This window comes from Xiphias gladius, chromosome 8 (genome assembly GCF_016859285.1).
Source record: "Xiphias gladius isolate SHS-SW01 ecotype Sanya breed wild chromosome 8, ASM1685928v1, whole genome shotgun sequence".
Classification (NCBI taxonomy): Eukaryota; Metazoa; Chordata; class Actinopteri; order Istiophoriformes; family Xiphiidae; genus Xiphias; species Xiphias gladius.
Window position 1 is genome coordinate 15,714,480 of NC_053407.1, and position 15,921 is coordinate 15,730,400.

The following is a 15,921-nucleotide window of genomic DNA, read 5'->3' on the forward strand; positions in this document are numbered from 1 at the left end:
CAATGGATGGCTCCAGACGTCCCAGGCTGGTTCAGTTGACGCTGGTGAAAATCCGTGATCAGAGAGTGGTGCAGAATTTCTCTGGAGGGAATCCAGGACCCCTGTGCCAGACCGCCAACAGAAACTTCACCACTATGTCAGGTTCTCAATGTCCTATGTGATTGGAGAGGTCTGGAGGGGGGAACCAGTGGACTGGTCTTGGTAGGCTTAATTTTAGAGATGTGGAAGGTGGGGTGAACTCTCATGATTTTGGGGAGTCATAGCTTGACCGCCAGAGCATTTAGAGTAAAACCTTGGAGATGGGGAAAGGGCAAACGAGCCTGGGAGCTAACTTGCGGGATTCTACTCAAAAAGGAAGATCCTGAGTGGACAGCCAGATCTTTTGACCCACATGATAGTGAGGACCTGGAGTACAATGCTTGTTGGTCACGCTCTGATAAAGGCCTGAGGTACAGGGTGGACCACTACATGGGCAGAGGGCACCAACACTTCGTCTTCCTTTTCCGGGAACGGTGGTTGGTATCCATAAACACACTGGAATGGAACAGAGGGCCACTGGTGGTGTTATTCTGGGTACATGTGGGATAGGTGGAGATGAACTTCCTAGTGTCCTCTTCCAGAAAAGGCCACCAAAAATGCTGTCTAAGGAACGCAAGGATGGGGTGATAAGGCATGGTGAACTTGTAATGGTTGAAAAACAGTGCCCATCAGCCTTTACAGGGATTTAACCTCTTGGCCATTGAACCTGGATATACTCCAGGTTCTTGTGGTCCGTCCACACTAGGAAAGGCTATTCTGTCCCCTCCAGCCAGTTCCTCGATTCCTCCAACACCAGTTTAATGGCCAACAGCTCCATGTCATAATTGCTGTTGGCAGGTGAGTTTTCCTGGAAAAGAAAGCACATGTATGAACCTTGTTGTCTTTAGGAGAGTGCTGAGAGAGGACAGCCCCCACCCCCACATCCAAAGTATCAACCTTGATGATAAACTGGAGCTTGGGATCAGGCATGGTGAGATGGGTGAAGAAGCGAACCAGTGTTTTAGGGTTAGGATGGCCTCATTAGCTTGGGGACTCCACAGGTAGGAGAAGTATACCTGTGGAAGTATGAGCGGGAAGGGGAGCAACCACTGAACTATAGTTTCTGATGAAGCGTATGTAAAAGTTAGCAAACCCCAAAAACCTTTGTATCTGTTATTGATCAGAGAAAACGCCAGTCTGTGACAGCACTAATCTTGGCGTTACCCAGGAAAACAATGAATCCCAGGCAGGAGACGGACTGCTGATGGGACTCACACTTCTGTGCCTTTACAAACAGTTGATTCTCCAACAGTTGCTGGAAAACCTCCTGGATGTTCTGCACATGTTCATTCTCATCCTTGGAAAAAATGAGAATGTACACAAAAACAAAACAGTTCAGCATGTCCCGCAGTACATCATTGACCAGACCAAAATACAGCTGGAGCGTTAGTCAGACCAAAAGGCATTACCAAATACTCCCTAGTGGCCACTAGGAGTGTTGAAAGCCTCCCTGATGCAGACTACATGATAGTCCTTCCTGAGATCCAACTTGGTAAAGATGGTTGTTCCCTGCAACAGTTAAAAAATGGGATATTAGTGGAGCACATATGCACTCTTTTAGGTCATAAAAAAGCCACTTGCAGTTCTACATCACTAAATGAACGAAACATCAACAAAAAAAACAAACATATAAATATTGTACATCCAATTTGCATTCATTGAATCTATGTAACTTCATAATTCTGTTCCATATTTTCTTCCTCTTTTTCATGTGAATTCTGAACAGCATATACAGAACAATATAACATGTGAGCATAACTGTCTTTCTTTATGAATGCAGGGACATTTGAAGACAGCTGAGATTTCATTGAAACCATATCTAAGGCGCCCATGGCTCTGTGACAATGTTACAGGTAAAGAAACATTATTTATCTATATCAAATCTGAGTGTAAATCATTTTCTTTGCTTGGAGGGTCAAATGAAAGGAAATAATGTATGTGAATATTCCCCACAAACACAAATTAAATGTTAAAATTTCAAAGTTAACTGGAGAGCTGTAATTGATTTTCCGTTTTTTCTGCATACAGTATATGTGTATACATGCTTATGTGCATGGACTTTATGTTTGTCTATACATCTATTTATTTGTTTATGATAGCATGTTGTGTGGGTTTGCCATGTGGTGAGAATTTACTGTACCCCAGAGGTTTCAGTGTCATCCCCTTCTCATTTCCTTTTGCTTAATTCTTTCTCTCCATTACTGACCCTGATCATTTATTATATTTTGAATTTCCTTCTGCTGGGAGAAATGACAAGATTTTTTGTCAATGATGAGCTCTCTTGTCATGACCAGCTATATAAACTAGCAAATCACTGATAAGACTTTATTTTGCAACTTATTTTGTCTGGAATCCTAAACAGTGAGACACTCCTCTCATTTTGACATCTCCCTGGGACACCGTGGTTCATGTGCTTTAGATCATATCTTTTAGCCCTCAGGCAGAAAGTCTCCCAGACAGTTTGTTTATTACTCCTCCTTGTGGATCTTAATTTTGACCATGTTTTCAAGGATGTTTGTTTAGCCTCCAAATTTGTTCTTTTATTCCTTAAAGAATTACTCTGGAATCTCTTGGTCCTCTCATCTCCCACCAACTCTTTCTTTCTCCTTCTCAGATGCTCTGCCTCCATCTCGGTACACAGATGCCCAGAGCTCAGATTCTGCAACTGATGGCAGTCAAGCATTTCAGCAGGGTGCTTCCCCCAGTAAACCTCACACAAGCTACAGGCCAACAGACCAAACCGGACAGTATCCCCAGGACGTCCAGAGTGACCAGCTGCAGAGAGGTGTCTTCCTGGGGCCTCCTGGATCTCCTCAAGGGGTAAAGTCTTTCTCTCAAGCCCAGAAAGATGACAGGCTGAAGAAACTGGAGAAGAGGATGGAGGAGCTTGCTCTTATGCTGGACATGGTCAAAGCTCAGGTAGCCACAGTATTTCACTTAGAATATATTACTTTTAATGAAAAGTGAAATGATGTAGCGTGAAATTAAATATTGGGATTTTATAGATTTTTTGGTTTTATAACAGAATGTAGACCTACAATCACGCATAAAATACCTGGAAGGATGTGAGTGTATAAAGCAGCGATGCGAATGGGAGGGACATGAGGTGGACGATGGTCAGCACTGGCAAATTGACCTCAGCACTGTTTGTACTTGCACATCTGGAAAGGTCACATGCCAACCTAACATCAGAGGTAAAGATGACTCATCTTCTGTCTGTTTGTCATGTCTCTCTTTCTCAGTGTTGCCATTTACATCTGTTTTCTCTCTATCCCTTTCTTTGTCAAACACACATACACAAAAACATAAAATGTATGAATTTGGCAGGCTCTCAGCAACATAACACTAACAGACACTCAACTGGTGTTAAGTAGGTAGTTTGCAGATGGCCGTCCCTCTCCCAGACCCCTGTCTGTCTAGTCCCTGTCAAAATGGAGGCGTATGTTTCGTCTTGACCTCTGACCCCGAGGGCTTTCACTGCTCCTGTCCCCCCTACACCAAGGGACCAGTGTGTTACAGACAGCTGAGACAGGTATTTTTGAGCCAGATTGGAGTAGCAGACTAGAATAGATTTAAAATGTGTTGCAAAACAAGAAAATATCCATTTTGGTGTCAAACTTGGACCTTTTTGGTCAATGTTGTGAAAATATATCGATGAGTTCAAGGCTTTTTCAGTCACACTAGCAGCAATGGCTCAAGTGATATCCAGACTGGTGGTATTGGTCTAAACTGAAATATCTCAAAAACTATTGGATGGATTTCCATGAAATTTGGTACAGATATTCACAGTCCCTCAGAGGATCACTTTGTAACTAATCACTTTGGTGATGCCTTAACCTTTTATCTAGCACCATCATCAGGTCAAAATTTCAATTTGGCCAATATTTTTGGTTTATGACTAAATACTTTCTAAACCAATGACATTGCCATGAGCCTCAGCAGTACTGTGTGTTCAGTGCTAAACAGGAAATTTTAGCATGCTAAAATGCTAAACTAAGATGGTGAACATGATAAAAATTACAACTGCTAGTCATTAGCATGTTAGCATTGTTATTGTGAGCATGTTATCATATTCACATTACTATTTGACTCAAGGCACCAGGGTGCCTAACTATAGCCTCACAGAGCTACTAGCATGGCTGTAGTCTCTTGTTGAGTGTGTGTCTTTTTGTGCTTTCCCAGGTGCATCTACTGTAGGTGTTTCATTTGTATTGGTTTTGCTCATTGTATGTTTGGTTACCTGGCAGGTCTCCAGAACTTTTCAAATGCTTGAGGTGGGTCACAATCACAAATGAAAACCAAGGTTTGAAACCCCCTACTGTTAAGTGTTGTGTTACTGTAGTTTTCTTATAGTTTCTTATAGTTTTAGCGTTTTCTTTTTAATCATTTGTTTGTAATTGCTTCTGTACTTTGCTATATTTACCAGGCTCTGTGCTACCACAGTAATGTGTGATAAAGGAATAGTCAGACATTTTGGGAAGTGCATTTATACGAAAATTAGATAAGGAGACTGATATCAATCTTATAGATGCTGATTTGCTGATTTTTTTTACCTCTGTAATGAGCAGAGCTAGTTGTTTCCTTTTGTTTCGAGTCTTTGTGCTAAGCTAATTTAACATCTCCTGGCTTTCATATTTAACAGACAAATATGAGAGTGGTATCATTCTTCTCAAAATGTCAAACTGTACCTTTAATGTTACTGATCTAGTTTGTAGATGACTCTTGTGATTGTCTGTTATTTGTTCATGGTTTAGCTTTGGCCTGCTGCATTGGGTAAGCCCAATAGCAGTGCTTTTTTTTAACTTTTGTCCTTTGTCAGTTCGGGCTATGGGCATATCAGTGGGGTTTAAGGCTGGGTAAGAGGCCCTGTGTCCCCCTCCCCACTTCTAGGCATGTTTGGTGCAAAAACCAGAGAACAACTGTGAAGAAGTGCGGCCATTTCAACGCCGCTGGGCCTTTAATCCTACCTCCAGCCTCTGTGAGGACTTCCTCTACTGCACTGGAAAAAGCAGCAACAACTTCCCTTCCTTTAATGCCTGTAGGGACCAGTGCATGTTTGGAGCGTGTTGCCTCCGCAAACCAAGGCAGGGTCTCCCTGCAGGCCAGCAGCATTACACTCAATGTGGATACAACATCTCCTATGTGAACAGGACTCTCTGGGGATATGAGCAGCAAAATTTGGAGGATGAAATGTGGTATAGCAATATAGACTTCAACCATACTGAACAAGAAGATCTGAAAGAAAACCCTACAACAGTCGACTGCCACAAAGATCCGAATTTCATTTATACCTGTGATTACCTCACTTTAACACAGTGCCAAGCTCTGTTGAAGGACCAAGCTGAAGAGACACAAGTAGTCAGCTTCTCTCCTGGAGAGAAGTGTTCAAACGTTACATGTGGTGGAGGTTGTGGGTACTTCTCTCAACGCAGACTCTGGAGATATGGGGAAAGATTCAGGCAAGGCTGTGAAGAATGCGTATGCACAGGGAGTGGCAAAGTTGAGTGTGTGTGCAGACACCTGACCCAGCGTAAAGAAATTAGAGATCTTACGCTGCGAGAGAGGAGGTTGTACCAACGGGCTATTAGGAAACTCTACGCTAGGTCAGGTAAAACTGTGAATCTAAATGTTTTTGTTCCTTACCATTTTAAAATTCAAAGAATACCTTTGTATCATTATCATGGGTTTACTTGTGCCTTTGTATGTGTTTTCATGTGGATTTAGCTGTGTGGAAGGGCTTTGCGCTACTGAGGGCTGAGTTCTCCCCTAAGGCTGGTGATCATGCCTTCTTCCTCCCCTGGCACCGCTATTTCCTGCGATTAGTGGAGCGCAAGCTGCAGTCAATGTCATCATGCAAACTGGCAATTCCATATTTCGAGTGGACGGTGGACTCTGGGTCAATGACGTCTTCCGCTGCCTGGCAGGCTGGATTGTTTGGAGGAGACGGTGAGCCTGGCTCAGGCTGCATCCCACATCACCCTTTCCAGGGTGTGACATCCAATCTCAAATGGTCTCCTTGTCTCAGACGAAGATTCAACTCCTCGGTTAGTCAAATGGCTTTTATTCATTTGAAAGCCCACCTGGCTGTACTTTCTATACCTTGCAGTGTTTTGAGATATATTACTGGTATGAGGTGTGTTTGTAATTGATTCCTGCTGCTCCCTTTAGGTGTGGCTGCCAAATGCAGTGAACCTTCAAAGGACTGTAAACCAGGGAGACTTCCAGTTGTTCTCCCAGTCTCTGCAGACCTTTTCTGGCCTCTTTAGACTTTGGGTAGGGGGTCACATCGCTTCACCTCTGGCTGCTTATGACCCTTTATACCTGTCACATATGGCATTCATGGACAAGTTGTGGGCACAGTGGCAAGAGAAACATCAGCATGCATCGAAAAGACAAACTTCTAGAGACGATCATGCTCACAGCAACATCCTCTACCCTGCCAGACAGAGGTATGTGAAGATGGAGCCCTTTGACGTCAGCCCTGATGATGTGTTTTCTTCCCAGCAGCAGATGTGTGTTGTATATGTGCCCATAACCATCGGTGCACCTTGTAATATGACATTATTACAAAAACACCCACAAGGAAGTCCAGAATATCAAAAGATTAACTTTGCCAAGCACAAGTCACACTACAGTGGTTTTGTTGATGGGGGTTTTGAGGACAGTGGTTTCGACCAGCATGGATACGACCGTGACGGCTACGACCAAAGTGGTTGGGACAGATGGGGCTATGGCAAAGATGGCTTTAACCGGGACTTCATTGATAGGGATGGATATGACATATCTGGTTTCAACCGCTATGGGTTCAACCGATACAATGTCACCTGGTTTGGTAGGCGTAGGGATGGGCTGTTTGAGAACAAAAAGAAGAAAGAGAATTATGGAGAGGAGGACAATGATGATAAGACATCCAGAGACAAGATAATGTCTGAGCTCTTCCGTGACAAAGGCTACAGTATCTATGGGTTTGATCCATTTGGCTTGGATCGTGGCGGGTTTGATGCATTTGGCTTTCGAACAGATGGTTATGACAAGGACAGTTGCAACTGGTTCTTCAATGGACCGCACTACCTGCGCTTTTATTTCCACACGCAGCAACAGTTGATATCATCCAGTGACCAAGCTCTAAACCGCATCACCCGTACCTGCCCTCCCATCACCTCCCTTCCCACACACTGGGCCACACAGGACTGGATGACTTTTGATCCAAACAAAAGCAGTGCTATGAATGGTCAACCTGAGCAGGACTGGGTGAGACAAAATAGGCCAGAAACTGATGATACTCCTATGGCAGCCATTCATAATGAGAGCAACATATGGGTTCCAATCACACCTGATCACAGGTATCAGCATCACAGGAACAAAGTGACAGTAGCCATGCAAAGCCAGTCCACAATTTGTTGTTTGATGCTCATTATGGTTTGACATGGCTTGGTAGGTGTTTGCTTGAGATCGACATCCTTTCAAGTAGGTTGCACAATTGAATAATGGCAAGTGCTCTCTTTACCCTAGACCTGAAATTGACTCCTCCCTATACCTAATTGGACAAACACACCACTTGCTGGGCTGTCATTGACAATTTCAAATTTCTATGCATTGATATCAGTTTCTCAAAAACTGAGATGAAAACAAGGCCACGTAGTTGCAGATCCAGGCTTGATTTTACACCTACAACAGTGAGTCAAACAGTTCTTAAGGTGCAAAGTTTCCAGGGTCAATAAGTCACATGATCATCCAGGCATCTCCCTAAAGCTTTAGCATCTAATTACTATGCTCAAGCAAATCATATTACAGGTTTTGGAAAACTAAAATCTTATGGTGAGATATACCAGCTGGCTTTACGAGGCTAATGTAACAATAGTCATATTATAAATAGCAAGTTAAATCTTTTAAAAATCTTTTTATAGCCTGTAAACCAATGTTGTGATCCCCTTTCCCTCGAAACACTGTCTGTAGGTTTTGCTTCAAGCTCCACTGGTTCAGCGGCTGTCCTCTTGGCTCTGCTCCTATCACCTGCCCAGACCTCTGCCATCAGGCCCGTTGCCATGGTTACCCCAAGGCTGTCTGCCATATGCACAATTGTGGCTCATGTTTCACAGAGTGGCGGGATCCAGCTACTGGAAACCATGTAATATGCCATGGCTGGTAAACACTGGACTGTCTCTGCTGGAAAAAAAGGAGGAATAAAGTACTTTTCACAGCTGCTAAGAGGACAATGACACATCATTTGACCTACATCATCTCTATGAGCTCAGAGAAACAGAAAGCATTTCATGAGAGGGAAAACTTTTGAAAGGGACTGATACTGGAATAAAATGACAAAGACTTCATTACCAGTATTAAAAATAGTATAACATTTTTAAAAATATTGTTACTTCATTTCAAGATTATCCATGTGTACCTCCACATTTACACAATGACATTAACTATGTATGGGCTGCTTTATCTCCTCTACATATGGTGTTAAAGTGATGGTTCATCCAATATATAAAAACGCATCTTCTGTCTCATACCTCTAGTGGTATCTAGGAACTTCTATTTTCAGTAACAAATGTCTGCATTAGTCTGGATGATCTACAGACTACACTTTCACAAGTTTTCATTGGGACTATTTCTTTGGTTGAGAGAAGTGCACTGAAAACTGTTGACACCAAGGTCTGGAGATTAATGAGAATCATTTTTTGAAAAAGATATCCCTGTCAAATTTTTAAGTGCAATTTTTCAACACTGCGAGCAGCAATAACAAAATTCCAATAACCGTGAATGTGTTAGAGAGGAGTCAGAAATTTTAGAAATGGAAAACCTCAAAATTGGAATAAATAAAACCAAAAATTCTCTGCTGAGCTAGATACCAATAGAGGTAAGTACGAAATACTTTAAAGCTGCCCTAATTAATATATTTTATATTAATGATGGATAAACTGAATGCATGTAATGTGAAGGGTGTCACTCCTGGGGCCAGTTGCTCTTTGGAGGGATTTTAGTGTCTTTGAGTTCATTGTTTGGTTTTAAGGCCCTAAATATTACCGTTTTAGGTTCACTATCACCCTCCATTTCTATTTGCAACAGGCAGATGTGTTCAGAGAAAACATTCAAAAAAATCATGTGTACGCTACCTGCCAGGCAACAAACAGGGAACAGACAAAATTAGCAACTAGCTTGTGAACATACTGGAGCTTTCAGCTGACAAAGAGCCGTATATTTCCCTCAAGAGTAGGATAAGATCAACACAGAACTAGAAAAGAGAGGGAATATTGAATTTTATATTGTTTGGTGGCAAGAAACACGACTCCAAATGAATACTAATATTACTCATGAATGCTAAGATGTGTGAATAGGCAATTCTTTGATATGAAGTGATAGTTTGTCAGTGCTGTGTTCACAGTTTGTTGTGCTGGCCCCAAGTGACACACAAATCTGTTAATGCAGGTTTAAAGGACCCTACTGGTATTTTTATTAAATATATTATATTAGTGCCTTTTGCCAAAGTTTTATAGTTGTTGCATTTAAGTAAACTTTCTACAACTTTCGTCATAGTAAGGTTAAACAAACATAGGACTAATGTTAATGTTGGACTGGGCTCATTAAGGATTCCCAGTCTCTCTTTGTCCCCCTTTAACTTCCTCAGTCCACTCCCATAGAGTTATGTAAACTTTGTTCTTTCCTGCTTGTTGTGCACATATTCACTATCAGTGTAATACACATGTGCCCCAGCAGCCGACAGAAATAAACACACACGCACGCACACACACGCACACACACACACACACACACACACACACACACACACACACACACACACACACACACACACACACACACACACACACACTGCCCCCATAACTGCTGTCTCTGTCACTGTCTCTGCCTTAATTGTTCCTGTATGTAGGCCTGAAGACTCCAATGGCTCCCAGTTGATATACACTCGCAGACTCTCACTCCCACACACACTCTTTGATCTCATGCATGCTTGGCTTGCTAGAGGAAATGCCTGTTGGCTGATGGCACAGTAGGCAGCCTCACTAGCCTCTCTCTCACTCTCTGATTATTGCCCTCTCACACACACACAAACACATTGTCTCTGTCCTTTGGAGAGTCATCATTAAAGTAATTATCTGCTGAAATGTACAAGCTAAGCGAAAATACTATTTGATGAGCTCCCTGAAAGCCTTTGATGAAATAAAATTGAGCAACATCTTCACTTCAGTGACCAGTGCATGGTATAATGTAAACAACCTTTTTTTTGAGCAAGATTAAATAAACAGTCACAGAATGGGGGGAGTTGTTAGGGCCATCCTTCAGAGGGAATCCTCAAGGAAACTGCTGTCCCTTCCAGTTTTCTTCTCCCTGTTTCTCATACAGTAAATCTCTTTCAGTTTTAATAGACTTGCTGGTGGTAGTCTTTACTGCCCAAAAGGCTACAGGTACTTCTGGTTATGGTCATGGACCATAAAACGTAGTGTGTGAGAGCGAGCACGTGTATATTACATCAGAACAATGCTGTCATTACTGGAGAGAGAGCAGAGCCAGGTGTTCCCCAGTGACCTAGAAAAAAGGTGAAGAAATTCTTAATTGCTAGACAGAGAGGGTGGAGGGCAAGACCAACTGTAAAGACCCAGACTTTTTTCCACTTTCCTCTTTTATTGCTTTAACTATCAGCATACACTCCAACATTATTACTTGGGATATGCAGACACACACACAGAAGCTTAAAAATGTGAATGCACTAAAGATTTTGTCTCATCTTCAGGGTGTGAGTTGGATGGCAGTGTTCATAATGTGTCGTACAGCACTCTGGATGGCTGTCAGACATGCACGTGTAAGGTGAGTATTTGACATACACCTACACCAACACGCAATTCCTCTGGTCTTTTTTTTTTTGTTTATCCTTTTCTCTCACCTCTGCGTCCCTCGTTTGTCCACAGGGTGGTAGGAGGGAGTGCTCTCCTCTGCCCTGCCCTACTCTGGACTGCACACAGAAGGAGACTGTACCTGGAGACTGCTGCCAGCAATGCAGAAGTAAGTGGGAAAAAAAATGCACACAACAATCTTCAAACTGTTGACAATTTAATACCAACCAGAAAAATCTGAGGTGCAAATTTGCTTCTAGAGTTGAGGGTCGATATTTATTCTTTTGTCCAAGCTGATAGATGCAGTAAATGCGTTAAATATGGCTGAAATTTTGATCCTACAAAGAGAGGCATTTTTCTGTCCTATGTGTTCTGGTGTTTAAATAACTTCTAAGCACTTAACTGCCAATAGCACCATGACAGTAAAGTAATCTGATTTAACATGTATTTGCAGGCTGCATCCATTCTGGTGTCCGGCATGATCACAAAGCCAAGTGGAGACCAGACGAGAATCCCTGCGATGTCTGCCACTGTTTGGTGGGGCTGATACTAACTATCTGCTTAGGTTCCCATCTTTTTTATCACCTTCATCTCTATCGATATTAATCTGTCTTCTCTGCAGGAGGGTCACGTCCACTGTGAGAGGGAGCAGTGCCACACCCCTTGTGAAAACCCAGCTGCTCCACCACCCAATACCTGCTGTCCAGTTTGTCATGGTGTGTTTCTTTAATTTACTGAAGCGGTTCGAGAGTTCAGTGGACTGCAGAGAAAGAGTATGTGCCCATGTGTGTCTTGCAGGCTGTGCTGTGAATGGTCATGACTTCCTTAATGGAGCTGTGATTCCTACTGGAGACCGTTGTCAAGAGTGTACATGTGTGGTACGTCATTAATGGAAGTGATCATTCAATTACAACATTTTTCTTTGTATAATTCAGTTGTGAGTCGTTTTTATTTTCAAGTATATCTGTGTTCTTTCTCTACCAGAATGGAAATGTGGTGTGTTCACCCCTTCCCTGTCCTGCTTTGCCTTGTCGAAACCCTGTGCATCGTGCTGGAGACTGTTGCCCACGGTAACAAACCTGCATAACCTCATCCATTTCACTTTCAGGCCTGCATCAGTCCACCTCACTCAACTCTGACTTTAAACGTGTTGGTGCAGATGAAAGATTTAAGAGCTTTTTAATTAATGTTGTGTGTATGTGACCTGTAGTTGTGAGCAGTGTGAATATGAGTCCACGGTGTATGTGGACGGAGAGAAGTTCCCCTCCAAGAGAGACACCTGCCTCCTCTGCCGCTGCTCTGTGAGTAAAATCTGGCAGAACCGTGTTATGTGGTTTTGTGAGCTTCATGTGACTGGACCCGGCGAGGCTTCGTGGCCCAAGGGTTCAAAGAAAACTTGTCAAAATCTTGTGTACTTTCAGACACAAATGTGATTAAATTTGAAAATGGGATTAAGTGTGAAAATTAGGCCGTTATTAAAGTCCTGAAATTTATAGCTTTGAGCTTAGGATCTGACAGCAGGCGAGGGTTTGCTCTATAAATGTGACACATTTAATTCCTTCTTGTCTCTACCTGTTAGGCTGGTGAAGTTTCCTGTGAGCGTATGGATGCATCATGTCCCACACCACACTGTAATCATCCTGCTAAGCGCAAGGGAGATTGTTGTCCCACATGTGATGGTCAGTGTATCTGTGAATTTGTTTTAACGAAAAAATACAATTTCATCCCATGTTTGTCAAATTATTTTGCCTATTGCATGCCATCTTCCACTTTGACTTTTACTGCTCAAGCTCAAGCAAACATTATCAGGTTGTGTGTGTTTTTACAGTATGTGAGTACGACAGGAGGGTGTATGCTAATGGGGAAGTGTTCACCCCTGCTGGGAGTGGACCCTGTCTACAGTGCAGGTGTAAGGTATACTCAAAAATAAATATTGAAACTTCAACAAATGACAGTGTGTCGTTTAAGGCTTCTTCAACAAAAGATTAAATGATTTCTACTTTGTCTCATTACTCAAAAGTGTCTTTTCTACATTAAAGCATAGTATGTTTCTACACTTTTCACAGCAGCTAATGGCCATGAACATAATTTATTTCATATGTCTGTATACTCTTTTATTTATAATGCATGTGTATTGTGTTTGTGTTTTAGGGTGGGAATGTCATTTGCCATCAAGAGAGGTGCCCTCCTGTCCAGTGCTCCAACCCTATTATAGACCCACATCTCTGCTGTCCAATCTGCAAAGGTAATAATCCACACACACACACACACACACATACACACACACACACACACACACACACACACACACACACACACACACACACACACACACACACACACACACACATACATACGCAGGTTAAGCTCATCCATGAATATATGACGACTCCTCTTTTTTTCATTGTAGCGTGTGTGTTGGACGGGGCGGAATATGAAGAAGGCTCCAGCTGGCACCTTGAGGACCCCTGCTCCAGCTGCACCTGTTTGAATGGAGAGACCCTCTGTACACGCATACGCTGCCCCCCCAATGAGTGTCTGCATCCCACCAAGATCACTGGTAAGACTGGGTGTGTCTGAGTTTTGTTTATATGCCGACTGTGCAACGTCAGTACACTGTCTCTTTCCTTGCCTTAGGCTCCTGTTGTGATGCATGTGAAAGCTGCACCTATAATCATCGTATCTATAGCAACGGCCAGAGGTTTACGACACCTGACCAGCCCTGCCACATCTGCACCTGTCAGGTGAGCGGGTCTCTTTTCACACACACACACACACACACACACACACACACACACACACACACACACACACACACACACACACACACACACACACCGCACTACATCGTTTAACCTCAAACCTGCTGACAAGCCTTCCGTTCTCCTCAGCTTGGCACTGTGGAATGTGAGAGAAAACCTTGTCCTCCACTCAACTGCACCAACTCATACACACAACCTGAAGAGTGCTGCCCTAAATGTCCAGGTACACAAACCCAGAAAAAGACATGATGGTGGTGGTTGTTGTACATTGTTCTGCAGTTAACCATATATTCATTTACTATTGTCAGTCAGCCCAGTAAAAACTTTGTGTATTTGGATCTTTTCCAGACTGCTCCTTTGAAAACCATGTATTTGTGGATGGAGAGGCTTTTCCCAATCCTGTTAGTGCATGTGAGGAGTGCACGTGTGTGAGCGGCAGGATTGACTGCCACCGAGCACAATGCCCTCAACCTCACTGTAATGCGCCTCGGCCTGGAACATGCTGTCAGAACAACTGCAATGGTGAGGCGATATGAATTTATTTACAGGAACATAAATAAATTGAACATATTAAAATCTCACAGCTACACAATATTCCTCTACATTAGGCTGCAGCTATGCTGGGAAAGAGTATCCCAACGGACTGGAGTTTCCCCATCCTACTGACAAGTGCAGGACATGCACCTGCATAGTAAGAACAATGAGCATCATATCCTGACTAAGCCTCCCGTATTGATCACCCGTGGGCTTCTTGAGGCAGGTTTTCATTTCAGGCCACGTCTCGTTTGTTACAGAACGGGAATGTCCAGTGTCTGATGAAGAGGTGTCCACCGCTGCCGTGCTCCAACCCAAATGTGCTGCCAGGAGACTGCTGCCCACAGTGTCCTGGTAAGGCTGTGCAAGAGTTGAGAGGGAGTAACAGCGGAGGAGAGGCAGAGGGACGGGTTCAGGCCTCCGAGCAGGCATGGCTGCTGTGAAGGCCACAGGGGGTTAGTTATTGTAGTCTGACTGGTGGATTTGGCCTGAGAGTCAAATCTTAGCACGCAGACTACAGACGCACATTTTTACATTCAATGTGACTTACACATAACCAGAACTCGATTGTCTCCAATGTCCGTTACAAATAAACGTCCATAAATCCACTTTAAGGGCTTAGAAATCATAGCAGAAAGACGCTCCTTGTAAGTCCAGAACTTGCCTGAGAATACTTTGCTGAATTAGCAAATAAATTTGCCAAAATGCAATCAAATACAGGCTTAAAAAACGGGGAGAAGTTGTAGCCCACAGCTAACTAGCTGACTCTATAGAATAATTATACATCCCTGAGAGCACCCAAATAATGTTTTTCTTTTTTTTTTTTTACATTTTGTTCCTTGTTTTAAGTTAGCTATTTCAAAAGTAGGTGATTTGGATGGAATTTTATAGAGTGATTGGTGTTGGCCCCAAGAATCGGCGATTTAGATTTAGATTTTAAAAAACTACAATATTAAGAGAAGTGGGAAATCGTCTAACATTGGCAAGGGTTTTTCATTAATATCGTTCTTGTGATAACTTTTAGCCTTATTGTATATTTATTTTCAAGTTATCGTGTCTGTTAATTTTTTGCTTAATTACATTAAATGCAGCTAATATGACACTTTTTTCCCTTATTTTTTATTGGCATTTTATTATTATATATGAAATTACCTTCATCTCATGCTTATTTGGAAAACAGAAAGCTTAACAAAGAACATCATAAAAATCCTAAAGCATCCGTCTCAAATTATTTGTCATCAAGGTTTTAGACTTTGAAGGTCTCCCTTTCAGACAAATCTAGCTTACCTCCTAATCTCATTGACCGAGTAAAACCCCTTCTGTCGTTAACATGATGTTAGTTTGTGAAATTATCTGCTGTGGTCTTTGTTTCTTGGCTCGTGATGGCACATGGTCAGACACAAAATGGACTATGAAGTTGTAGATTTGAGACCTAGTGTTGATTCTTTTCTATGCTGTTCCTTCAGCTCCTCCGTCGGACTGTGTGTATGAACAGCAACCCTACAGACACACTGAGCGTTTTTACCACCCGACTGACAACTGTCGATTATGTGCCTGCACCAACGGGACAGTTCACTGTCAGCGCAAGCCCTGCCCCTTCGCTGCATGTTCTCACCCCATCACACAAGAGTGCTGCCAGAGCTGCGAAGGTACAAGTTCACGAGTCCTGTCAGGAAAACTTAAAGACAAAGCAGTTT

At 42.7% G+C, this 15,921-nt stretch overlaps 1 protein-coding gene across 2 annotated transcripts in view; it reads left to right on the plus strand.

Annotated features, from left to right (window-relative positions):
- Nucleotides 1–15,921, plus strand: part of LOC120793807 (kielin cysteine rich BMP regulator) — a 28,147-nt gene that overhangs the window by 2,398 nt on the left and 9,828 nt on the right. For both annotated transcript variants that reach the window (XM_040134217.1, XM_040134218.1), the window contains exons 3-22: nt 1,859–1,931; nt 2,693–2,997; nt 3,104–3,272; nt 10,829–10,902; nt 11,004–11,097; nt 11,383–11,465; nt 11,551–11,644; nt 11,727–11,806; nt 11,913–11,998; nt 12,139–12,229; nt 12,508–12,607; nt 12,757–12,842; nt 13,080–13,173; nt 13,339–13,488; nt 13,566–13,672; nt 13,820–13,913; nt 14,039–14,212; nt 14,299–14,381; nt 14,485–14,578; nt 15,691–15,873. In XM_040134217.1, coding sequence (XP_039990151.1) covers nt 1,859–1,931; nt 2,693–2,997; nt 3,104–3,272; nt 10,829–10,902; nt 11,004–11,097; nt 11,383–11,465; nt 11,551–11,644; nt 11,727–11,806; nt 11,913–11,998; nt 12,139–12,229; nt 12,508–12,607; nt 12,757–12,842; nt 13,080–13,173; nt 13,339–13,488; nt 13,566–13,672; nt 13,820–13,913; nt 14,039–14,212; nt 14,299–14,381; nt 14,485–14,578; nt 15,691–15,873 — 2,314 coding nt within the window. The remainder of the gene's footprint in view (nt 1–1,858; nt 1,932–2,692; nt 2,998–3,103; nt 3,273–10,828; nt 10,903–11,003; nt 11,098–11,382; nt 11,466–11,550; nt 11,645–11,726; nt 11,807–11,912; nt 11,999–12,138; nt 12,230–12,507; nt 12,608–12,756; nt 12,843–13,079; nt 13,174–13,338; nt 13,489–13,565; nt 13,673–13,819; nt 13,914–14,038; nt 14,213–14,298; nt 14,382–14,484; nt 14,579–15,690; nt 15,874–15,921) is intronic.